Below are 25,648 nucleotides of genomic sequence, written 5' to 3' on the forward strand. Positions count from 1 at the left end.
TAAGCAGAGGATCTAGTTGAGCCAAGCCCAGATTCCTGATCCATAGAAACTGTGAGATAATAAATGTGTCTTGGTTAAAGCTGCTAAATTTATGGTAATTTTTTGCAGCACTAGGTAATACAATCAAAAGTGTCTATGATCAAAAATTCTCCCCTGAAACAGACTTTCCAGAGACAAATTTTACAGTTTAATCATTTTAAAATAGATCTTTACTTATTAAACTCACATATTTGTTCTCATTTGGTAGAAATAAAACTGTAAACTATATACTAGTAAGTGACCCAGGACAAATGTTTAAGTGGGGCCAAATTTTTAATTTTAGTTTCAATAAACTTAAAATTGAGCAGTTCTATTTTTGTCCTTTAATCCTGCTTTCCGAAAAATCAATCACTAACTTAAGCACAGTATAGAGAACGTAATTCCTTTTTTTAAAATTTTATTTTAAGTTCTGGGATACATGTGATGAATGTGCAGGTTTGTTACACAGGTATACATGTGCCATGGTGGCTTGCTCCACCTATCAACTCGCCATCTAGGTTTTAAGCTCCACATGCATTAGGTATTTGTCCGAATACTCTCCCCGCCCTTTTCCCGCCAACCCCCGACATACCCCAGTGTGTGATATTCCCCTCCCTGTGTCCAGGTGTTCTCATTGTTCAACTCCCACTTATGAGTGAGAACATGTGGTGTTCGGTTTTCTGTCCCTGTGTTAGTTTGCTAAGGATGATGGTTTCTAGTTTCATCCATGTCCCTGCAAAGGACATGAACTCATTCTTTTTATGGCTGCATAGTATTCCATGATGTGTATGTGTCACATTTTCTTTATCCAGTCTATCATTGATGGGCATTTGGGTTAGTTCCAAGTGTTTGCTGCAATAAATAGTAGTGCAATAAACATGCGTGTTTATATATAGTGTTTATATATAGTGCTGCAATAAATAGGGCTGCAATAAACATACGTGTGCATGTGTCTTTATATTAGAATGATTTATAATCCTTTGGGTATATACCCATTAATGGGATTGCTAGATCAAATGGTATTTCTGGTCCTAGATCCTTGACGAATCACCGCAAGAACATAATTTCATATTCCTTTAACAATCAGGGATATCTCAGCATCTTAAGAACTAACCCTCTCAACATGAATTATCAACAGCATGGCTTTGTTGAAATGGAAAGTCAATCCAGAATATATCCTGGAATTTACTTTTTCAAAATAATTCCACCATACATAAGGATGTGGAGAAATTGGAACCTCTGTGCACTGTTGGTGACAACGTAAAATGGTATAGCTGCTATGAAAAGCAGTATAGCAATTCCTTAAAAATTTAAAATAGAATTACCATATGATCTAGCAATCCCACTTCAGGGTATAGAACCAAAAAAATCAAAAGCAGGGTCTCAAAAAGATATTTGTACACCTATGTTCATAGCAGCATTATTTACAAATAGCCAAAAGGTAGAAGCAACCCAAGTATTTATCGACAGATGGTAAGTTAAACAAAATGTGGTATATACATACAATGGAATATCATTCAACCTTAAAAAGAAAGGAAATTCTGACACACGCTGCAACATGAACCATGATGATATTATATGAATTGAAATAAGCCAGTCATAAAATGACAAATACTATATGGTTCCATTTATATAAGGTATCTAGAATAGTCAAATTCATAGAGATGGAAAGTAGAAAGGTGGTTGCTGGGGCTGGCAAAAAGGGGAGAATGGAAAGCTTTTGTGTAACGTGTAAGGAGTTCTAGTTTTGCAAGGTAAAAACAGTCCTGTAGATTGGCTGCACAATAATGTGAATGTACTCAACACTTTTGAACTGTATTCTTTAAAATGGTTAAGATGGCAAATTTTATGTTTCATATATATATTTATATATATAAGACAATTTAAAACTTTAATGCTAAAAATAAGATTAGTAATACATCACATCAGGTAAATTTCCTGTCATGTGCATCTAGACTTAAAGCTCCTTGAGGAATGATGCTGTGTTTCATTCATTAGGCAGGCATAGTATGTCATGAAAACAGCAATTCTTCAGTGTCAAGCAGACCAAGATTCAAACTCTAAAGCTCTACTTTTACTGCCTTTGAAAAGTTTATTAAGCTTAGTTGCAATTTCTTCATCTGTGAAATGAGCAACCTAGGATTGTCAGGATTCATACAATGTTCCTAAAGCAGCTGGCACAGTGTCTGACATGTGCTCAACAAATGCATGATGTGTGAATGTTTTTCTGATAAAAACAATACAGAAAAAAATAAAAACATTTTAGCTAATAATTCATCAGAGGTGAATAATGCTGCCTGTATAGAGAATAAAAAATCTGTGAATCAAAACTTACTGCCATATCACTATCATAATAGTATTGACTCAATAGTCTTAATTTAGTTTTTTTGTATCATTTATTTATTTTTTGAGATAGGATCTCGCTGTGTCGCCCCAGGCTGCAGTGTAGTGGCCGTGCGATCACAGCTCATTGTAACCTCAAACTCCTAGGCTCAAATAATCCTCCTGCCCCAGCTTCCCAAAGCACAGGGATTACAGTCATGAGCCACAGTGCCCAGCCCTAGTGTAGTTTTGATATGTCATACTGTTGTGGAAAGATCACTTTTAAAATTATGATAGAATCACTTTTGGTCAACGTGAAATGAATCTCCCAAACCAACCCATAAAGGTATATACATACTCATGAACATACTCTTTGCTTTAAGAAACACAAATTGGAGAGAAATAAAAAAGTATCTTTGTATATTTTTACTATAACACACTTTATCAATTTATCTAACAGTCTTTTAAGCAAGACATTTCCAAAAATAAGATTTAGTTGGTTTGTGTTTTTGGATTCACCAGGCAAGTTTTAATTTGTACTGTGTCTTTTATACTACCAAATATTTTCAAAGGTTTATTAATATCTATGGTCATTTCCCCAAAACACTTTAATCTTTTTGAACTTTTAGATTAAATTATATAGTTAACATACTGCTTATGAGAAATCTGATAACAACTACAATACTCATTTTAAATGATTTACTTTGATCCTTTCTGGCTTTCTAATTATACAATATTCCTGTAGTTTGTACCTCAAGAGGTTTGAAATATACCCACCTAATTATTGTCACTGCTTCAGGGAGGACTTAAGAAAGGGCAATTATGTTTCAAATCAATTTAAAAGAGATGTCTTTTTTTTAAAAGAGTCTCAGAATGGGACAAGAGTATACAGCCTCCAAGCGATTACTTTAGTCAGGTATTTAAATGCAATCATGAGGCTCTGTTGTAAAAGCAGTTAGCTGGTAAAACATATCCATGTTCAAATTAAGGTATAAAACCAAGTCCAAAGTTAAATATGAATGATGGAGTATTTGCCATTTTGAATTACCTGTGCTTTTGAATGTCAACTCATCTTTATCAAGACTCAACGTTAACACTTTCCCTTTTTCCTTCCACCTTACCCTATGCAGACTTCTATCAGTAAACACTGTGTTACTTGTTAAGTGTCTCTTACATCTCTCTATCATACTGTAATCTCCTGGAGGAAAGGGATCTCATCATATTACTCTTGGTTACCCCAGTACCTAGCATAATATCTGGAACATAATAGACACTGGAAAAATATTTACAAAATGGAATGACTAAAATCTGGGATCTAAATGAATAAAATTTATAAAATAACTTCAATAATAAGCAATGGCCATTATTTTTCCTTCGATTTTTATTAGTTTTCTTACTAAAAATGTTTAAAACCAACTTTCAAACATAATTTCATGACGAAGTTACAGTAAGTCATTTTACTTCCCATTTCTGACTCTTAAATGCTAACAGCAAAGAGGAATTCAGCTTTTTCAAAATCACATTAAAAATATATTATTTGGGTTAGTCATAAAATTGTTTTCAAGAAAAAAAATGTTAGAAATTCTTTGTATTTCATATCTTGCATGGAAATCACATTATGAACCTCAGTATCCGTGGGAGATTGGTTCCAGGACCTCTCGTGGATGCCAAAATCCACAGATGCTCAAGTTTTGTATATAAAATGATGTGGCATTTGCATATAACTATGCACATCCTCCTCTATACTTTAAATTATCTCTATTATTTATCTGTTAAATCTCTTCCTCTATATTTTAAATTATCTCCACTAACAACTATTTACATGGCATTTATACTGCTAGGTATTACATAGCAATAATGTTATCTCTATTAACAGCTATTTACATAGCATTTATATGCTAGGTATTACATAGCCAAGAGTAAGGGGAGCTATGCAAAGCAAGAATACGGCACAAACTGAACTGCCATACATACCGAGGCTCTACTTTCTTGATGGCTTATTTGAGTAGGAGGAAATCAGGTATTAATATATTAGAAAAGCAAAAGGGTGGGAAAGATCTATTAGTGAACCTGTGAATAATGCCACAGGAGTATGGAATTAAAACATTAACAACCAAAATATTTTTAAAAATCTTTCTATAAGGCTAAATTTGTTGGAATTTGTGACATAATATATCGTCCTTCAGTTCAGATATTTCTTTGTACATTATGGAAAAATGCGTAAATACACAGTTAATTAGTTTTCAGTTATCAAGACAGAAATTGAGAGCAATAACCAAATGAACCCTATCTAGTAACACAACACTATACATATCTAATCATAATTTGGTGAGTGCATGCAAAATAATATTTAGAACCAATTAAAAAAAATCCAATTATCATCATGCTTTTAAAAAGGACTAGTAGTTGTACTACTATTACTACTGAGTTACTACTGAGTCACTACTGAGTCACTGAGTAACTACTGTTACTACTGAGTTAAACTAAGTACGTCAATATTACATAAACATTAGAAGGTATTTCCAGAACATTTGAGTTTTTACAACCTTGTTTCAATGACAGAAATGCAGCTTCCTGGTTTCTATTCAGGCAGGAATTTGTTTACTCTGCTTAGCTGAAATCAGAGCTAATGACTTTATTGGTTTTGAATAGCTCCAAAGTGTTCCCAATGCAAAGGCACTGGCTGTCTGGCCAGTCTCATATGGGCTACAACACATGCATTTGGGAAGTTTACTTTCCAAAAATATAAGTATTCATGTGGTATAAATGAAGTCATGTACATATACAACCTGAATACACACATGACATTCTGAGGTAGTAATTCTCACTGTTGTAACCTCTTCAAGATATGAAGTCTATATAATCACATTAAAATACTACCTTTGGGGTATGAATTAAGTTTAAATTGTCCACTGAGTTATATATCAGGGTTAAAGAAGTACTTTGTCTAGAACACCTAAATCTTTAGTCATTTTTTGAAAGGAAAAAGAACTTTATTATTCTTGACAAACATGATATACAAAGTACAATTGTGTTACTTCTCAAAATAATCATAAACATGTTAATTCCCATTTTATATGTGAAGAAACTGATTAATTAAATAACATATACCTAAAAACACACAGCAAGCTAGTGACAGGATAAAACAACTTTATCCCAGTGAGTCACAGTTCCTAAATGTCCTACACCATATTACTCTATTCTTTCATCACTTCATAAACAATGGAGAATAAAGGAAAAAATTTAAAAACTAAAATGGGTTTATATGTGGAAAAAAGTCAAAAATAGACAGCTATTACACAACCTTAGCTTGAGGTCAAATTCTACCTGATATGTGTGGGGTTTTTTCCATTAATAAATGTTTGCTGTCAAAAAACTACTCAGAGAAAATCACAAGTCAATAGACTACAGAAAACAGAAGCTCAGTGAATAAAGAAAATATAAGTTCAGCAAAAGCAGTACCATCCTCTTGAGAAATGAATACGAAAAAAAGACAGCCTTACTACAGCTAATCAAGGAAGAATAAAATGTTTCAAAATTCAAGTCACAGGTAGAAGCAGATGGTCAAAAAGGAGAAATGTTTATTTGTATATAAATACCTTTAAAGAAGAAATACTAATAACTGCATAATTATATATGATACTTAAATATCATTATACAATAGTTGATTTTTTTAACTTGCAAGCCTGTTAATCTTCAATAACTCAGATTGCAGATGTGATATATTTAAAAATAATAACATTTACTGAGTGCTTACAATGGAAAAGACACTCTTCTAAGTGCTTTACATATATTATATGCTACTGTTATCCCCATTTTACAGATAGAGCGACCAAGTAAACTACAGAGAAGTAACTTGTCCAAGGTCACACAGTAAATAAATAAAGAGCCAGAATTTAAACTCGGGCATTCTAGCTCTAGGGAACCAGCTATTATCCTCTATGGTATTCTGAATTTGTAAAGAATCTGAGATGGCTAACCCAACTGTTCATATTTCCTTAAGTTTAAAATCAACTTAATTAGCACAATATTCTCAATACAAACCCAACCTACATTATTCTCATATTTCCTCTTTCACATAGGAAGACATGAGGCACTGAGTATCATTAACCAAGGTTAAAGAAGGTAGTTTTAAAATGTTTCTCAAAGAACGAATATCATTCTCTTCTTAAAACCAAAAGGAATATACAACAATTGTCAATTTTAAAAACTAAAATATAAATTTTTTGAGACAAGGTCTCGCTCTGTCACCCAGGCTGGAGTGCAGTGGCACAATCATGGCTCACAGCAGCCTTGACTTCCCAGGCTCAAGTGATCCTCCCACCTTAGCTCCACAAGTAGCTGGGACCACAGGCATGCACCACCACACTCAGCTAATTTTTTATTCTTTTTAGAGACAGGGTCTCACTATGTTGCCCAGGCTGGTCTCAAACTCCTGGGCTCAAGTATTCCTCGCACGCTGCCTCCCAAAGTGCTGGGATTACAGGCATAAGCCACCGTGCCAAGCCAAAATAATTTTATTTTAAAAGAGCAAAATTAAATCTATGTTAATGATGGTTACCAAAGCTCCAACAATCCAGGCTCCCATTTTCTTGGCAAAGAGATAGTTTCTAGAATATGAACTGAAGCTTATTCAGTCTTGTAGCTTTCATGTCTAATACTAAGCAACTAACAGGTCACAAACTGCTATATAAAAAATGTTAGGGGTAATGTACAAATATGGGGGAGGAGATAAGCAGAGAAGTATCACTGCAGAATGAGAAAGTTCACATAAAACTTCTAGCACCATTAGGTTTCCTCATCTATAAAAGGGTCTAAGAACAGTCACTTAATGTTTTGAAAATTAATGACTGCAAAGAAAATATATCACAGAAATTATTTTGTTTTTTAACAAAGAATATTTAACTAAACCCAATACAGAAACAACCTCAAGAATTTTATTAATTGTATTAATTAATTAATTTTATTAACACCATATATCTATGCTCAGTAAGTGCAATTCTGAAGTTCCACAGGACTAATTCATTAAAATTATTATGAAAACTACACATATGTGACAAAATGATTTTTGATATAGTACAAAGGCAATTCAATAGAGAACAGGTAATCTTTTCAACAAATGGTGGCAGAGCAACTGGACATACCTGTGTAAAAAAGTAGACTTCTATCACACTACCCACCATATTCAAAAATTAACTAGAAATGGATCAAAGACCTAAATTAAGAAATATAACTAAAAAACTTCTAGAAGAAAACTTAAGGGAAAAATTCTGTAACTTTGGATTAGGCTAGGATTTCTTAGATACAACACCAAAAACACAATTCATAAAAGAAAAAAAAACTGACAAACTGGACTTCGCTAAGATGAAAAACCTCGACTCTTTATTAAGAGAATGAAAAGACAGACCACGTGGGAAAAATATTTGGAAATCGGTATCTAATAAAGGACTTGCATTTGGAATATAAAGAACTCTCAAAATTCAATAATAAGAAAACAACCCAACTTGAACAATTTCAAAAAATTTGAAAAGACAACTCATCAGAGAATATATACGGATGGCAAATAAGCATATGAAAATATGCTTAGCAACATGTGTCATTAGGGAAATGCAAGTTAAAATCACAATTAGATACCCCTACACTCCAATTAGAATAGCTATTTTTTTTTCACTTAATCTGACAAGACTAAGTGCTGGCAAGTACTCAGAGCAGCTGGAATTCTCACGCAGCAACCTCACTCCTAAGTGTTTACCCAATATAAGTGAAAAGTTATGTCCAAACCGAAATTTTCATACAAATGTGTATAACGGCTTTATTCATAATCACCAAACACTGGTAACAACCCAAATCCAAATGTCCTTCAAGTTATTAATGAACAAATCAACTGTGGTACATTCACATAACAGACTAGTGCACAGCAATAAAAAAGAAAGAACTACTGATACACATAATATCATGAATAAAGACCAAATAAAATCAAATTAATATTGTTCATAGATATGAAGTTGCTGAATGACCATGTCTTTTTTGAAAATCCGTATTGACTGACCTCCCTTAAGAGATTCTATAAGTATTCACTTATTCCAATGTAATTGCTCTACAAATGATAAACACAATAAATGTTTTATGATTGTGCCAGAAGGTCTAGAGTTACTCTTCTCCATCTGTAAAATAAAGTACAAAATCATACACAAATTATCTTATATATGTTCTATCATTCTTGTATATGTCTCTATAATCAACATATGGTTTTCTGCATATGCCCATTAAGTTTGAAATGTAATTGTTTCCAACAGCATTCATTCATCACTGCATCTACTCCAGGTGAACAATCATGAATGCAAAATATTTTTATCAAATCAGACCTAATGGCTTATCTATTTCCCTTAATTTTGAATTTTGACTATTCTCAATTAGTACAATTTCTTTAACACATACACCAAACCTCTCTCATTTTAAGAAAAACTAAAAGTCATTTGAAAGCTGACATTCAGTCCACATTTCCCCTCATATGACGTTTTTCTCCTTTGTTTTCTGAAGTTCTGTCCACTCTGATCCTTTAAGTAGAGTAATAAATCCCTATACCTCAACTCTTATCAAGCTTATGATTTTTAGGATAATTCATGTTCCATTTTCACTTATGTCTTAATGACTAATTTCAACTGTAGTAACTGAAAATAGCAAAAATGTTTTATGTAATAATTTCCCCAGAATCTTCAGAAAGAAAGTGCAAATTTCAAGTTCTGCCTTTTTTGAAAAAGGTAGCAACTTTCCCCCTAAAATTTCCTCAGATTTTAAAAGCTGATCTTGATCTTTATTTTTTTATTTTTTTGCATTTTTTCTCAAAATTCAGTTGAGTGTATTTGTGTGGCTCTATTTCTGTGTACTCTATTCTGGCCTACTGATCTACGTGTCTATTCTTCCACCAATACCACATTGTCGTTATTATAGTTACATAGTAAAACGTAATATCCAATAGAGTAATTCCTTATTTTATTTTTCTTTTTCAAAATTGTTTTAGAGCTTCTAGGTCTTGTACTTTTACATATACATTTTAGAACATGCTTGTCTGTTTACAAAACAAAACAAAACAAAAAAACAGACTTGCTGGGATTTTGTTGACATTTATTTAACTTAAATAGACAGGCATGGCTATTGAATCAGCACATCTGACTGCTGATCTAATATGGTTGCTAACAACGTATCTATATTCTCTCCTTATTTTCAATATTGTCCTTGGGGGGAGATAGCAATGTATAGAGGAAAAAGCATGAATTTAAAATAATCTAGGTTCAAATTCCAGACGTACTTCCCACTAACTTGCATGTATCTTTCTATTCTGTTAAAAAGACATAACTGTCTTACCAAGATGTTTTGAAGAATGAATAAAACTGAGATAATCTATGATGCATCTAGTACTAGCTGGTACATAGTTCATGCTCAATAAACGCTATTATCTCTTTCTCCCTTAAGATTCGATACCTTTAAATGGAATGGATTCCAACGTTTTTTCAGGTTAAAAAATTTGTATTGGGTGTTTAAATTGCTATATTTCCTCTTAAAGTTTGTCTTCAATCACTTTACAGGAGAGACAGAGGGATTTCATAGTAATAATTACCCATGGGTTTTGAAATTTTTTGTTAGAGATGTAATGGGATATTTGTCATTCAAAACAGAGTCACTATCTCCTTACTCAGCTAGTAAAATGGGTGAACAAGTTATTTAACCTCTTAGTTATATGGCTGAACTACATCAAAACTAGCTTCGGTACTAAATTTTGTTTTTAATGCTACTGGAAAAGCAAATTCCTCAAAACTAAAGAGCAAGAACATACAGGACAGTTCAAACAACCCAATTTGGCTCCAGTCATATCTTAAAACAACAACAAAATAAAACGCACAGAAAAATATCACAATTCACAGATAATTTACTGCAGAGCTAATTGCTAGCTTACAAATTAATATTCTTTTTTTCCTATTGAATAATGACAACTACGTGACTATTTCTTTTTTTACTTTGGCCTAGAGCTGTGGTTTTTAACCCTGGCTGTGCATCATAAGCATCTGGGGAATAGATGCCCAGGCCCCCTCTAGATTAGTTAAATGTGAATCTCTGAGTGGAACACTGGCATGGATAATTTTTTTACACTCCCAGGTAAATATAACACACAGCCAGAGTTGAGAAAAACCAGCTAAGAAAACTCAAGGCCAAATTTATAATTCAACTATATTTTAAACATGTCATAGACCCTTACAGCCTGCTTATTTGTGCTCTATTTTACCCTTCATCCCCTACCCTCCACCCTTTTCATATATCTCCTACTTTGTTTTCCCTTATCCTCAATATCAAAATAGTTATCAGATTATATTTCCCATATACCATCTCAAATGCTTGGTAAAATGAAGCAAATCACAAGTAACACACATGTACTCTACTCCACCTTCCCTCTTTCTCTGTCTCTCTCTCTCTCTCTCACACACACACACACACACACACACACACACACACGTGCACACAAAACTACAGCAGGACCTGTTTCTAATGTAGAGATACAGATTAAAATCTAGCAGTGAAATCAGTTACAGAATGTCTCCAGGGCAATTTAGAAAACGTCTCTTATCTGCAAAAGCCAGATTTAGCTCAGCTCTAAATCTCTCTCCCATCTAACTCCTTTCCTACCTAAAAACAAACAAAAATAAAGAAAATACAAAACAAAAAAAATTATTGGCAGCAACAGTAAATAATCCTTGGAAATAACATAAATGAATAAACATTACATAGCAAATTCTGACAAAGTACTGAAAGGCTTATACCTCAAGATTCCAAGTGCTTATCAAATCTTAAGAACCGCTGCTACATACAATGATGGCACCAAGAAAGAAATTACAGGAAGGGAAAAAAATCTTGCATTTCCTCATCAAAATTCTAGATGAGAGAGACTATGAGAGGGTAGGTACTAAAACAATATGGCCCAGAAAAGCAACTACACCATCAGTAGGCCTTATTATAGAACACAGAGGTAATGATTAGCTCTCTTGATGAACTAATCAAGGTAGGGAAATATAGAGGACCTGCCCTGAAGGAACTGACCTGAATATTTCCACATCAGACTGGCTTAAAGACAGATTGACTTGGAGGAACTGAGAAGGCACCTGTGGCAGGGAGGGGCCACTGCCCTCTGACTCCTCCCCGCTTGTCTATTCCAAATAAACCTGGTGAAAGCATAGAAAAAATATAGATGTCCCTGCTCTCTTTCCACATTCCAGAAATAAGTACTGGTCATTATTTTCAGAATAGGACTCTGTACTCACGGCTGCTGACTACTGAAGATGAACATTGGTGAAACAAGAATTACAGGCCTAAGGCCCATTTAAAAAGAATTAAAAATGTTTTAGCTAGTAATAAGTGTGTTCACCTTTGGTAGTAAAGAATTTAAGCATTCTAAGCACGATCAGAAACCTTCAGAGTGGAATGCTATTATTCAATACAATATTAGAAAGGGGAGATTTCATTTTAGCTTTCTATCTCCCTATACTGGAAAGATCTATTTATTTTTATATTAGTCTAGTGGCTAATACAGAGACTTATATTGGCAGGCATGCATTAAATACCTGTTACATTGAATTAGTTCCTACCAGGACGCTTCTAATCTCAATTGTTTGTTATTTCTTTTTACTCTCCAACATCTAATCAGTTACCAAATTGTAACTATTCTACCTCTGCCAGGTCTCTCCCATCAGTCATCTCTTTTCTACCCCTTCTGTACTAGTTCAAAAATCTCACTACTACTTCCACTAACACAATAGCCTCCTAGCTGGAATTCCCCACCTTCCATATCTCCCCCATTCCTCACTACCGTCAATTATTTTTCAAAGCACAAATCTAATAATGTCACTCATGTCCTCAAAAACCTTCAGTGGCTCCTATTTATGAGATAAAATTGAACCCTTAAACTGGCTTAAAAAGTCCCATTCAACCTGGGCCTAGCTTACCTTTAATACATTCCTTATCTCTCACTATATCCCCTCTCCCACATCACAGACTTACAACAGTATCAGATTCTTCCTTCTTTCAGAACATTTCCATGCCTTTTCTTATATTGTGCCCATCCACGTGAAATATGCTCCTTTCATCTGTCTGTGAAAATATTACCACTTTCTAATGCCCTGCTCAAATTCCACCTCCTTCACAAAGCCTTACCAGATCCATTCCTAAACCACCACCACCACCACCACCACCACCACCACCACCACCACCACCACCCCATTGTTGATAATCTTGTGCCTTTTACAATAACAATTTCCATACATGCCTGTCTTACTACCTGAATGTAAACCTGTGGGGGTAGGGTGGGACTCTGTGGTATATTTTTAGGCATTTCACATTACAGCACTATGTACAGCACTGCCTTGTACTCAATAAATGCTTCATGAATTGAACCAATTCCTACCATGACAAGAGTTCAGAATTTTTTTAAAAAATTAAAAATTTCAATGAAACACCTCATCAGCCAGATATAATAAATGAAATTATCTGTCTCTTCTTATCCTTCCACTGTTTCTAAATATAACTTTGTATTTTATCTCTGGATCACCCTATCTGTGATTACAAACATTCACAGTGAGAGCACCACTATACTTAGATGAAATGATCAAATTTAGGAAGGGGTCTTAAGAAAAACTGCTTATGAAATGGAAGGCTGCGGCTAAGGCCATGGTTATCTGAATCCCAGGATTTTAACATAGATGACAATAGTTCAGACTTTAGGGGCATGGGAAGAGGCATGATGACTGTGGGAAAAGAGAAGGAACTATTGTGTACTAGAGACTAAGTGCAAAACATCTTGCTAAGTTTATTAAACCCAGCACTGAATTTTCTTTACATAACAACTCTTGAAGATGGTTTTTCTCCAACTTATAGACAAAGAAAGTGAGGTTCAGAGAGGTTAGGTAACGTGGATTGTGTCACATCATGAGTATGGCATGGAGCTCGGACAAGAACCCAGATTTACCTGCCTTCAAAGCTGTTCTTTCCTCTATTACTATAGGGTCTCATGAAAATTAATTAAAACTAGAAGTTTTTCCCCAATTGGTTTTATCAGTAAACTACATACTCTCAAAACTAATTTGTTTAGACAGGCATGGTTGTGAGCACCTGTAGTCCCAGCTACTCGGGAACCTGAGGCATGAGGATTGTTTGAGTCCAGGAGTTCGAGGCCAGCCTGGACAATGTACAATGACATAGAAAGACCCTGACTCAAAAAACAAAAACAAAAAAAAAAACAACTAACTTGCTTAAACAAAAACAGCATTGCTAAAGAAATAATATAAAAGTACTACACGTTTACTATGATATGAAATGTGAAAATTACATAATCAACTTGATAAAGAAGCACTTGGTTCCTCACCAAAAAACAAACAACTAAGCGAACAAACTGTAACATGCATGGCATTAAATCATGAAAAGTTCACATTAGTCAAACAGGTTGTTCTTTATGATCCTTGCCCAGGAATGACCAATACCCATCCCATCTCAAGTAAAACCTCTTTCTTGATCCTGACAGAATCCAGTCAAAAGCTTAAATTGTGACTGCGTGAGGGGTGATGCCCTTTGAAGTTCCTATTCCCAGTAGACCTCATTGAGACAGTCCCTGCAAGAGCTCTCACAATCAGTTTCTTGCTTACCCTATTTCCCCTCTTCTAAGAACTCTCTTCCCAGAAACCAAAAGATTCCAGGTTTCCCCTTTTCAGGCCCATTCTCTACCTCTCACTGGAACCAAGCTAGTTATTGGTTGAAACCTGACACATTTCACCACAGAACAATTTTACAAACAGTGGTTAGGCTCGGCATCATTATACCTCGCTATTATGTACTGATCTAAAAATATAAGTACCCTTAATAAGTTTTTCCTGTGGGAAAACATGTTAAGAGTCTCAAACAACCAATTTACACACTTCTGAATGATAATTCAAAGGTTAACAACTGTCCATGCAAGCAAGACAGGTAAAAGATACAAAAAGACTCCAAAATATATGGTAGTGTCTATAATCTTTAATCTTACCAGATTCAACACACACAGAAATGGACGGAAATTATTTCTTTTGACATTAAAGTTAACAGATTCTTACCTACATTTTCTTTAAGGATTCTAGCACATTTTAAAAATATATATTCTACAACAAAAACACTCTTAGTCCTAAAATTATCACAATTGAGGGTTGTAGAGCTTGTACTCAAAATTAGCATTTTTAAAGCCAACATCAACAAATTTGTAATTAAAATATAAATTATCGAAAGTAAACTTGTTTACTTCTTATCAAAAGAATATAATTAAAAACAAACAAACTCTTCTAAGTACTAAGTGGGTCTGTTCAAATGTAGCATTTAGTTTTCACCTATAATATTTTTTATTAAGTAACTTGCAGGGTTAAATCTAACCAATCATAACTGTTTTAGAGAAAGAAGGCAGAAATACTATCTTCACCACATTACCTTCACCTTTCGTTTTACTTCATAGGGATTAACAATTTCCACTCGAGTATTTTTCCAAATTGCTGAGGTAGAGAGACCCATTGTTAAATCTCTACAATACCTAAAACATACTGCAAACAATAAAAAAACCATATGTGGTAATTACAATTTAAAACATACTACATTCAAAGTTAACAGAAATAATAAAATAGTAGGCATGCAAAAGGATTCCCACCTCCCATCCCATCCTTATATCAAAGCATTTAACTGTTTTTATAAACTAAATGCCTATAAGTTCAGTAAGTTACATACATGAATATAACAAAGTTCCTCTCCCCTTCAATAGACTTGCTAGACAATTGTGCAAACAGCATTCCCACATTTCAACAAGAAAGGAACGCCTATTCATTTATCTTGTTCTTACGAGATGTAAAACATTAAAACGTATATTGGAATTGCTTGGTTTACTAGTAAAATATTTCCTGTAAGTATAGAGGGTTCAGATTTAGGGTACTTCTGAATTTATTTCCACTACATTCCTTACCACATGTTATTCTAGCATGTAATCTTAACCCCAGTTTAGTTGATAAATAACGAAAAAATTTAAAGAAAAAAAAACAAGGTAATCATACAACAGCCAAATGTGTATTTTTTTTAAATGGAGCAAGTACTTGAAGACAAAGTTGCACCCTTTAGATGTCGAGGATTGAGAGTCTTACCTCAAAATATCCTACTGTGAATCAATTTCACCAACTATTTTTAGGAGGTGTATGGTGGCCTCTACTGGAGTAGTACGCAGTCGATTAAGTTATCAGAAAAGGATCCAACTTTCTATCACAAAAGACACGTTTTTGTGTTTAAATGCTGCCCGCTTTTATAACAACAATAAAAACAAAGCACCTGTGTACATCTAAGTTCTCACTGCACAGCTGACCAAAGCCCAACCAGAACAGTTTCAGAGTAAGAAGAGTGGGAAGAGAGGTGAACCAAAGTATTTTGGTTGAACCTCGCTAAGTCTTACCAAAGATTCGACTTATTTATAAGGGCTGGGGTTTACTTTGCGTCTTCTTTTACAGACCAACGGGGCAGGGACAGCGGTTGTGGAAAGGAGAAGGGGTGGAGCAAGAGTGCAGTAGAATCAAGGGGACCTGAGAGGAAGCAGTAGAACATCACCTGAAACCTGGCGACTGGAGATAGGTCGCCAGTGTATCTCGACATGGGTCATTACAAGGAACCATAACAAGCCACAGAGAAACGAGAAAGCTGTTACCAGGGAACACTCGTGCCTATGTGCAAATGTCCCCAGAGTTACTTAGTCACCTTGGTGTGTTTGTTGCACTGGGTTCCTAAAGCGCCCGGGGTTCAACAACGAGCTGGAGTCCGCAGCTGTCCCCCAAAATGTTCCCAGCCAGCAAACTAGGCGCGGCGGAGAAAAAGGGACGCGCGGAGTCAGGCACAGCACCCCGCCAGTCCCCCAGTTCCCCTTCGGGTCGGAAAGTGAAGAAACTTAGTCACAACAACTCTGGCGTGGCCCGCCAGGCAGGCGCTCCGCCCAAGGCCGAGCCCGGGCCCAGGCTGCACTCACTCCGCAAGCCCGAGCCCGCCGTCTCATCCCCGCCCGCTCCCCAGCGAAAGGGCAGTGGAGGCAGCATCAAGGGGGCTTGCCCGGGAGCCCGCTTCCCGGCCCTACGCCTCTCCTCTCTCCGTCCCCAGCCAAGGTCTTGAGGGGAAGGAGGCGGGGGTTGGCTCCAGCCCGTCTTGGCCACCACACTAACCTCGCCGCTGCTCGCGCCGCCGCCGCTGAACACTTCCATTTCTCGGTCCCAGGGCTCGTCCTGAGGAGCGAATGGTAGCATCTCCCCTTCAGGAACACTCAAACAGGAGCTGCCGCCTACCGCTGGCGCGGCCGCGCATCCTGTCTATTGAACTGGCCCGCCGCCGCCGCCGCCGCCGCCGCCGCCGCGACCCCCAGCCCCGCCTTCAGCGAGCGCTGCCCTCGCCGCCGGGTCTCTCAGAGGCTGGGAGCTGGGGGTCGCCGCCGCCGCCGCCCGGTGATTCCCATAGAGAAGACAACTCTGTGCTGCCTCTCCAAGAGCTGCCGCTCGGCTCGCGCTCACCACTGCCACCACAACGACGGCCGCTCGGTGGTGACTCCCCCAACACCCCACTTCCTCGGGTCCCCTCCCCGCTCCCTGCTCTGTCAATATGGCGGCAGCGGCGGCGTTACCTGTGCGGCGCCTGGACCCCCCCACGGCGGCGGCACAGCGGCGTCACCCAAACGTCAATGGAGATTCCCCAGCCTGGGGTGAAGGGGGCGGGATAGAGGGGCGGGGTGGATGCGGGGGACCGCGTGGTGGGTGGTGGGATAGAGGGGAGAGGGGCGTGCTGGGCTGGGGAGGCGACTGAAGAGTAGTAAAAGCCCCTGCTAGCGCCTCGGTAAACCTGCCCACTCCACGGAGCATGCGCAGCGCTCTTCACACATGCTCAGCAGGCCCTCTCAAGTCCACGGAGCAGCATTGCTGGCGGGCGGCAGGATTCTCAAAAAGGATGCTGGAACTGGGGGACCCTCCCGAGCACTTGAGGAATCAGGGTAAGGGTAGGACTCCAAGAGTATCTCTTTGCAGGGCTCACGAAAAGCAGGTGTCTTATATGCCAAACCACGCCCATTTCGATACTTAGTGACAAATACTAGGGCAGGGATTTTAGTACATCATACATTATCCTCCTAGAAGGTAAAGGCAGGATAACCCCCATTTAAAAAAATAAATATACCTGTCCTCTCTACCCCCCACCTTACTTGTCCCTCTCAGGATGCTCCTGCTGGTTGCCTTCACACTATTGATAACACACAATGTTTCTCTTCACACATGCACACACACACAGGCAAACATATGCCACTTAATGAACTCCACTTGTGGCAACAAAGGCATGATTCCGAAGCTAGCCCATCCTCCAGCCCCCTCTGAGAATGTTGGGTCTCTAGTGACAATAATCATAGTTTTAGTACCTTCTTCAAAGCGAGCTTTACTACTTCGCTACTCTAAGCCACACATTGTACTGGGAGCTGGCGATATAACAGAGATAAAGTATAATCTTATACGGGGTATAATCAAGATGCTTCTCATCAAAACACTTCAGAGCTGAAAGTTTAAAAGTTATTCCACATTTGACACTTCAAAGACTTAAAAGAGCAACTGTAACAGCGGCTAAACCAACTCAGGACCTTGGAGAGGTTTCTAACGTTCATAAAAGGCACACCACCCCCTTTACCCTTCTACACCTAGGGCTGTTGACCTATGCCCTCCATTTATTTCATCATCTGGTCTCAAGAGCTAATGAAGCAAAGCTGGCCACAGAGATTGCACTGAATTACAAACAAGGATAACTGATAATGTCCTCTCACTTACTCTGCTGAAAATCTCGAGGAGAAAGTGAGCTTAACGAACAGAGTTCTCTAAAAGTCAAAGCTTCGAAAGTAGTGGGTGCATGGGGCTATAAATCGTGAAAATGTGTGAGAGTGTGTGTGTCTGTGTGTGCACGCACACACCCATAAACTCATATTTGGCTGAACTGACAGTATTAACTAGGGCCAACTTTTTTTCTTTTTCTTTTTCTTTTTTTTTTTTTTTGAGACAGAGTCTCATTCTGTTGCCCAGGCTGGAGTGCAGTGGCGCGATCTTGGCTCACTGCAACCTCTGCCTCCCGGGTTCAAGCGATTCTTCTGACTCAGCCTCCCGAGTAGCTGGGATTACAAGCGTGCGCCACCACGCCCGGCTAATTTTTGTATTTTTAGTAGAGACAGGGTTTCACCATGTTGGTCAGGCCGGTCTCGAACTCCTGACCTTGTGATCCACCCACCTCAGCCTCTCAAAGTGCTGGGATTACAGGCCTGAGCTGCTGTGCCCGGTACTGCCAACCTTTTGAGCGCTGGGTCTCATCCATCCCTTCTTGCCTACTCAAAGGCTTTGTTCTGCAACCCGCCCCCCCCCCCACTAACATCATCTATTTTTTTCTCTCTACTGGATCTCTCCCGTCAGCAAAAACATGTTATTGACAGCTTGCTTGAACACTTGCTGGCATTTGATGTAAGTTCATGACTTACTCTTTCTTTAAACATTTTCTTTACTTGGCCTCTGGAACGACATAATGTTTGTTTTTCTCCTACATCATTGTTTCTCTTATACATCTTTCTGTCTCCTTTACTGGATCATCCCTCCTCTTCCCAATTCTGCCTGTTGGAACTTCAAGGTTCAGTCCCACCCTCTTTCTTTTTCAGCATTCTAGGTATTCCCATATCCCATCCATACCTGATATGGTTAGGCTTTGTGTCCCCACCCAAATCTCATCTTGAATTGAATCCCCATAATCCCCATAATCCCCATGTGTCAAGGGAGGGACCAGGTAGAGGTAAGTGAATCATGGGGGTGGTTTCCACCATGCTGTTCTCATGATAGTGCGTGAGTTCTAACAAGATCTGATGGTTTTATAAGGCGCTCTTCCTTCCTTTGTTGGGCACTTCTTCCAGACGCCATGTGAAGAAGGTACCTTGCTTCCCCTTCGCCTTGATTGTAAGTTTCCTGGGGCTCCCCAGCCATGATGAACTGTGAGTCAATTAAACCTCTATTTTTTAAATAAATTACCCAGTCTTGAGCAGTTCTTTATAGCAGTATGAAAACAGACTAATACAATAAATTGGTACCAAGGTAGTGGGGTGCTGCTATAAACATACTGGAAAATATGGAAGCGACTTTCAAACTATGTAACAGGCAGAGGTTGGAACAGCTTGGAGGGCTCAAAAGAAGACAGGAAGATGTGGGAATGTTTGAAACTTTCTAGAGACTTGTTAAATGGCTTTGACCAAAATGCTGATAGTGATACAATGAAGTCCAGGCTGGGGTGGTCTCAGATGGAGATGAGTAATTGTTGGGAACCGGAATAAAGGTGACTCTTGGCTATGCTTTAACAAAGAGACTGACGGCATTTTGCCACTGCACTAGAGATCTGTGGAACTTTGAACTTGAGAGAGATCAGTTAGGGTACATGATGGAAGACATTTCTAAGAAATCATTCAAGAGGTGACTTGGGTGCCCTTGGAAACATTTAATTTTATGCATTCACAAAGAGACGATTTGGAATTGGAACTTATGTTTAAAAGGGAAGCAGAGCATGAAAGTTTGGAAAATTTGTAGCCTGATGATGTGATAGAATAGAAAAACCAATTTTCTGAGGAGAAATTCAAGCTGACTGCAGAAATTTGCGTAATTAACGAGGAGCCAAATGTTAATCGCCAAGATAATGGGGAAAATGTCCCTAAGGCATGTCACTTTAAGATCTCATTATATACAAAGAAAAGTTGGCATGCTAATAACAACTTATTAGTCTATATAGTTGAACATAATTAAAATGCCTTTTATTCTGATGCCCTGTTAAGGAATCAGACTATGAAAATGGGCAAATTTGGAGGTGTCTACAAAAGATTATATATGTGTATATGTGTATATATATATATATATATCCATAATATCTTACACACATACCACAGAGAGAAAGAGAGACAGAGAAAGGGAGACAGAGAGGCAGAGTATTCATTTAGACTGAGAACACATGCAGCAAGTGATAGATTTCTAGGTTACCTGTGGTCAATAAGTCAGATATAAGCAAGTTGAAATTAGGAAAATAGGTAGACATTGAAATGGGCAGAGTTTTTGCCCAGGGTATCATGACACCTTTGGTACACATGGTCTAGTACCCTGGATAGCTCCCTGGAAGATAATTTGATTTGAGTCAAAGCCTGGCCTCAAACAGAGAGCCTTTTTTGGACTCAGAGTCCCACCCCTCACTAGGCTTCTGAATATTAAGGGAGCCCATACACACATTTACGTAAATTTGAGTCTCTGAAAAATAGAAAGTGGAGAGTTATTTCAATATCCCAAGTAACATTTGGACCTCCATTACATAAAAGGGGCACATATTTTGGCCTAATTTGGACCAATGTAGGAGTATACATATTCTCCAAGTAGGCCTACGACAGAGTCCTTATACAAAACGAGATGTTTAAAACCAAGTGTTGGTTTTCCACACTAAAACTCAGAATTACTTTCATTATTTTCATTCTGCGTTTAGTGATTCAAAGTTCATTTGGATACTAAATTTTTTTGTGAGTCAACCTACTAGGTTTGAAAGGTTTTAAAAGTAAATGTTATACAAAAAGTTTCAAAAGTAAATGTTCAAAATAATCTTATAATCTCATAACATTTTCAAAAAACTAGATCCTATATAACCATAAAAATTATACAAAGGCAACACAGCTTCTACCTAACTTGCCTGCTGTTTACATCTTTGAGTATGATCTAGTATACTTGAATGGAAATTTAATTAAAACAAGATTAAAACCTACACTTAATTGAAGGTCCAACAAAGACATTACTTATCTTAAAAATGTTTTCTTGATTTTATTGATACATAATAATTTTACATATTTATGCAGTACATACTATATTTTGATACATGCATAAAGTGTGTAATTATCAAATCAGCATATTTAGGATATCCATCACCTCAAAGACTCATCATTTCTCTGCACTGGGAACGTTTCAAATCTTCTAGCTACTTTGAAGTATACAACAAATTACTAACTATAGTCACATGATTGTACTCTCGAACACTAGAACTTATACCCTTTATCCATCTGCATATTTGTACCCATTAACCAACACCCCTTCACACCGCCACCCTTCCCAGCTTCTGAAAACCGTCATTGGACTCTTTACCTCCATGAAATAAAAATTTTAGCTCCCATATATAAATGAGAACATGCACTATTTGTCTTTCTGTGCTTTGCTTATTTCACTTAACATAATAGCTTCCAATTCCATCATGTTGCTGCAAGTCAGAGGATTTTATTCTTTTTGTGGCTTAATAGTACTCTATTGTATATATGCACCATATTTTCTTTATCTGTTAATCCATCAATGGACACTTAGGTTGGTTCTGTATTTTGGCTATTGTGAATAGTGCTACAATAAAAAATAAAATAGGGGTGCATGTATCCCTTTGATATACTAATTTCGTTTCAGTTGGTAAGTACCCAGCAGTAGGATTGCTGGATCATATAGTAGTTCTATTTTTATTTTTTTGAGAAACCTCCATACTGTTTTCCATGAGTGCACTAATTTATATTTCCACTCACAGTGTATAAGAGTTCCCTCTTCTCTCCATCCTCACCAGCATCTGTTAATTTTTATATTTTTGTAATAGCCATTCTAACTGGGGTAAGATGACATCTCATTATGGTTTTCATTTACATTTCCCTGATGATTAGTGATGTTGAACATTTTTTTCATATACCAGTTGGCCATTTGCATGTCTTCTTTTGAGAAATGTCTGTTCAGATGCTTTGCCCATTTTTAAGTGGGATTGTTTGTCGGTTTGCTGTTGAGTTTCTTGTATATTGCAAATAGTCATTCCTTGTTGGATAAATACCTTGAAAATATTTTCTCTCATTCTAAAGTTTGTCTCTTTACTCTGTTGATTATTTCCTTTGCTTTGCCTGTGTTATCTAAGTCTTTGCCCTAAAAATCTTTGCCTTAACCAAGGTCATGAAGTGTTTCCTCTACATTTTTTTTCTAGTAGCTGTATAGTTTTGGGTCTTATTTTTAAGTCTCTAATCCATTTTGAGTTGAATTTTGTATGTAGTGAGAGATAAGGATCTAGTTTCATTCTTCTGTATATGGATCATGGATATACAGTATTTCCAGCACCCTCTTTTGAAGACAGTGTCCTTTTTTAAATGAATGGTCTTGGCACCTTTATCAAAAATCAGTTGATTTTAAAAACATGAATTTATTTCTCCACTTGCTGATCTGTTCCATTGGTCTACTGTTTGTTTTTATACCAATACCATGCTGTTTGGGTTACTATGGCTTTGCAGCATAATTTGAAGTCAGGTTTTCTGATGCCTCCAGCTTTGTTCTTGTTGAATATTGCTTTGGCTATTTGGGGTCTTTAGTGGTTCCATATAAATTTTAGAATTGTTTTTATTTTCTATTTCTGTGAAGAATATCATTGGTATTTTGATAGGGATTACATTCAATCTGTAGCTTGCTTTGGATAGCATGGTCATTTTAATAATATTAATTCTTGCAATTCGTAAACATGAGATGTCTTTTCATTTGTTTGTGTCATCTTCAATTTCTTTTATCAGTGCTTTTTAGCTTTTGCTGTAGAGCTCCTTCTCCTCGTTAAATTTATTGCTAGGTATTTTATTTTTTTGTAGATACTATAAATGGAACTGCTTTCTTGATTTCTTTTTCAGATAGTTCACAATTGGTGCATAGAAATGCTACTGACTTTTTAATGTTGATTTTGTGTTCTGCAACTTTACTGAAATTTTAATCATTTCTAAGAGTTTATCGATGAAGCCTTTAGGCTTTTTTCCCCCACAATTGAGACAGAGTCTCACTCTGTCCCCCAGGCTGGAATCCAGTGGCGTGATCTTGCCTCACTGCAACCTCTGCCTCCCAAGTTCACACAATTCTCCTGCCTCAGCCTCCCGAGTAGCTGGGATTACAGGCATGCACCACCATGGCCGGCTAATTTTTGTATTTTTAGTAGAGACGGGGTTTCGCCATGTTGGCCAGGCTGGTCTCAAACCCCCAACCTCAGGTGATCCACTGCCTTGGCTTCCCAAACTGCTAGGATTTCAGGTGTCAGCCACCACTCCCAGCCATCTTTTAGGTTTTCTATATATATGATCATATCAGCTACAAATAGGGACAATTTGACTTTCTCATTTCCAATTTGGATGCCCGTCTTTCTTTCTCTTGCCTGAATGCTCTTTCTAGGACTTACAGTATTCTGTTAAATAAGACTGGTAAAAGTGGGCATCTTTGTTTGGTTACATTTCTTAGAGAAAAGGCTTTTGTCTCTTCCACATTCAGTGTAATGTTAGCTGTGGTTTTGTCATATATGGCCTTTGTTATGTTATGTTCCTTCTATGTCTAATTTGTTGGAAGTTTTTATCATGAATTAATATTGAATTTTATTAAATATGTTTTCTCCATCTAAAATGCAGATGATCATATAGTTTATGTCCTTTATTCGGCTAAAGTGATGTATCTTTTTTTAATTTACATATGTTGAAAAATCCTTGAATCTCTGAGATAAATCCCACTTTATAATGGTGTATTATCTTTTTCATGTGTTCTTGGATTCATTTTGCTGGTATTTTGTAGATGATTTTTGTACCTATGTTTATCAGGGACATTGACCTGTAGCGTTTTTTATTATAATTATTATCATTGTATCATTGACTGGTTTTGATATCAGAGTAATGGCGGCCTCATAGTATGAGTTTAGAAGAATTTCCTCCTCTTTAATTTTTTGGAATAGTTTTAGAAAAATTTGAGTTAGTTATTCTTTATAGGTTTGGTAAAATTCATCAGTAAAGCCAACCAGATCTGGGCTTTCCTTTGTCACTAGACTTTCTAATACTGATTCAATCTTACTACTCGTTATTGGTCTGTTCAAGTTTTTCTATTTCTTCCTTATTAAATCTCGATAGGTTTGTATGTGCCTAGAAAATTATCCATTTCCTCTAGGCTTACCAATTTCTTAGCATATAGTTGTCGTAATAGTTTCTAGTGATCCTTTGTATTTCTGTGGTATCAATTGTAATGTTTCCTTTTTCAGCATTGATTTTATTTGGGGGGATCTTCTCTCTTCTTCTTTTTGTTTAATCTAGCTGGTGGTTTATCCATTTGTTTATCTTTTCTTGAAACCATCTGTTCATGTCATTGATCCTTTGTATTTTTAAAAATCTTTGTTTATCTTAGTTGTCCTCAAATATTTGTTACATCTTTCCTTCTACTAATTTGAGGTTAGGTTTTTTCTTGCTTTTATAGTTCCATGAGGTGCATCATTTGATTGTTTCTTAGGGATCACTTTACTTGTTTAGTTTCTTTTTTATTTTTACCTTTTGTGGGTATATAGTAGGTGTATATATTTATGGGATACATGACATGTTTTATTACAGGCATGAAATATGAAATAATAACATAATGGAGAATGGGATACCCATCCCCTTAAGCATTTATTCTTAGTGTTACAAAGAATCCAGTTACACTTTTAATTATTTTTAAATGTACAATTGTTATTGACTATAATCACCTTATTGTGCTATCAAATAGAAGGTATTTTTCATGCTTCCTAACTATCTTCTTGCACCCATTAACCATCCCCAACTCATCCCTGGCTCCTCACTACCATTCTCAACCTATGATAACCATCTTTCTGCTCTCTATGTCCATGAGTTCAATTGTTTTGATTTTTTGATCCCACAATTAACTGAGAACATGCAATGTTGCTTTTTTTGTGCCTGGCTTATTTCACTTAATATAATCATCTCCAGTTCCATCCGTGTTGTTGCAAATGTTAGCATCTCATCCTTTTTATAGCTGAAGAGTACTCCATTATGTATAAGTACCACATTCTCTTTATTTATTCATCTGTTGATGGACACTTAGGTTCCTTCCAAATCTTAGCTATTGTGAATAGTGCTGCAACAAATATGGGAGTGCAGTTATCTATTCAATATACTAATTTCCTTTCTTTGGGATGTATACCCAGCAGTGCAATTGCCAAATTGTATGGCATCTCTCTATATATAGTTTTTTGAGGAACCTCCAAGCTGTTCTCCCTAGGGCTTGAAATACTATGCAGTCATAAAAAGGAATGAGAATATGTCCTTGGCAGGGCCATGGATGGAGCTGGAAGCCATTATCCTCAGCAAACTAACACAGGAACAGGAAACCAAACACTGCCTTTTATCACCTATAAA

At 36.9% G+C, this 25,648-nt stretch overlaps 1 protein-coding gene across 3 annotated transcripts in view; it reads right to left on the minus strand.

The window, feature by feature from the left end:
• RPS6KA6 (ribosomal protein S6 kinase A6) overlaps positions 1 to 17,265 on the minus strand; it is a 130,268-nt gene extending 113,003 nt beyond the window's left edge. The window contains exons 1-3 of one of the 3 annotated variants that reach the window (XM_016943734.4): positions 16,587 to 17,265; positions 15,531 to 15,642; positions 14,833 to 14,942 (exon numbers count right to left, since the gene is read on the minus strand). In XM_016943734.4, the coding sequence (XP_016799223.1) occupies positions 14,833 to 14,913 (81 nt within the window). In that variant the 5' untranslated portion in view covers positions 14,914 to 14,942; positions 15,531 to 15,642; positions 16,587 to 17,265. Of the gene's footprint in view, positions 1 to 14,832; positions 15,643 to 16,586 lie in introns of all 3 variants that reach the window. The other 2 variants (XM_054676998.1, XM_016943733.4) reach the window with 2 other exon arrangements.
• Between the last annotated feature and the right edge of the window lie 8,383 nt (positions 17,266 to 25,648).

This window comes from Pan troglodytes, chromosome X (genome assembly GCF_028858775.2).
Source record: "Pan troglodytes isolate AG18354 chromosome X, NHGRI_mPanTro3-v2.0_pri, whole genome shotgun sequence".
NCBI classification, from domain to species: domain Eukaryota; kingdom Metazoa; phylum Chordata; class Mammalia; order Primates; family Hominidae; genus Pan; species Pan troglodytes.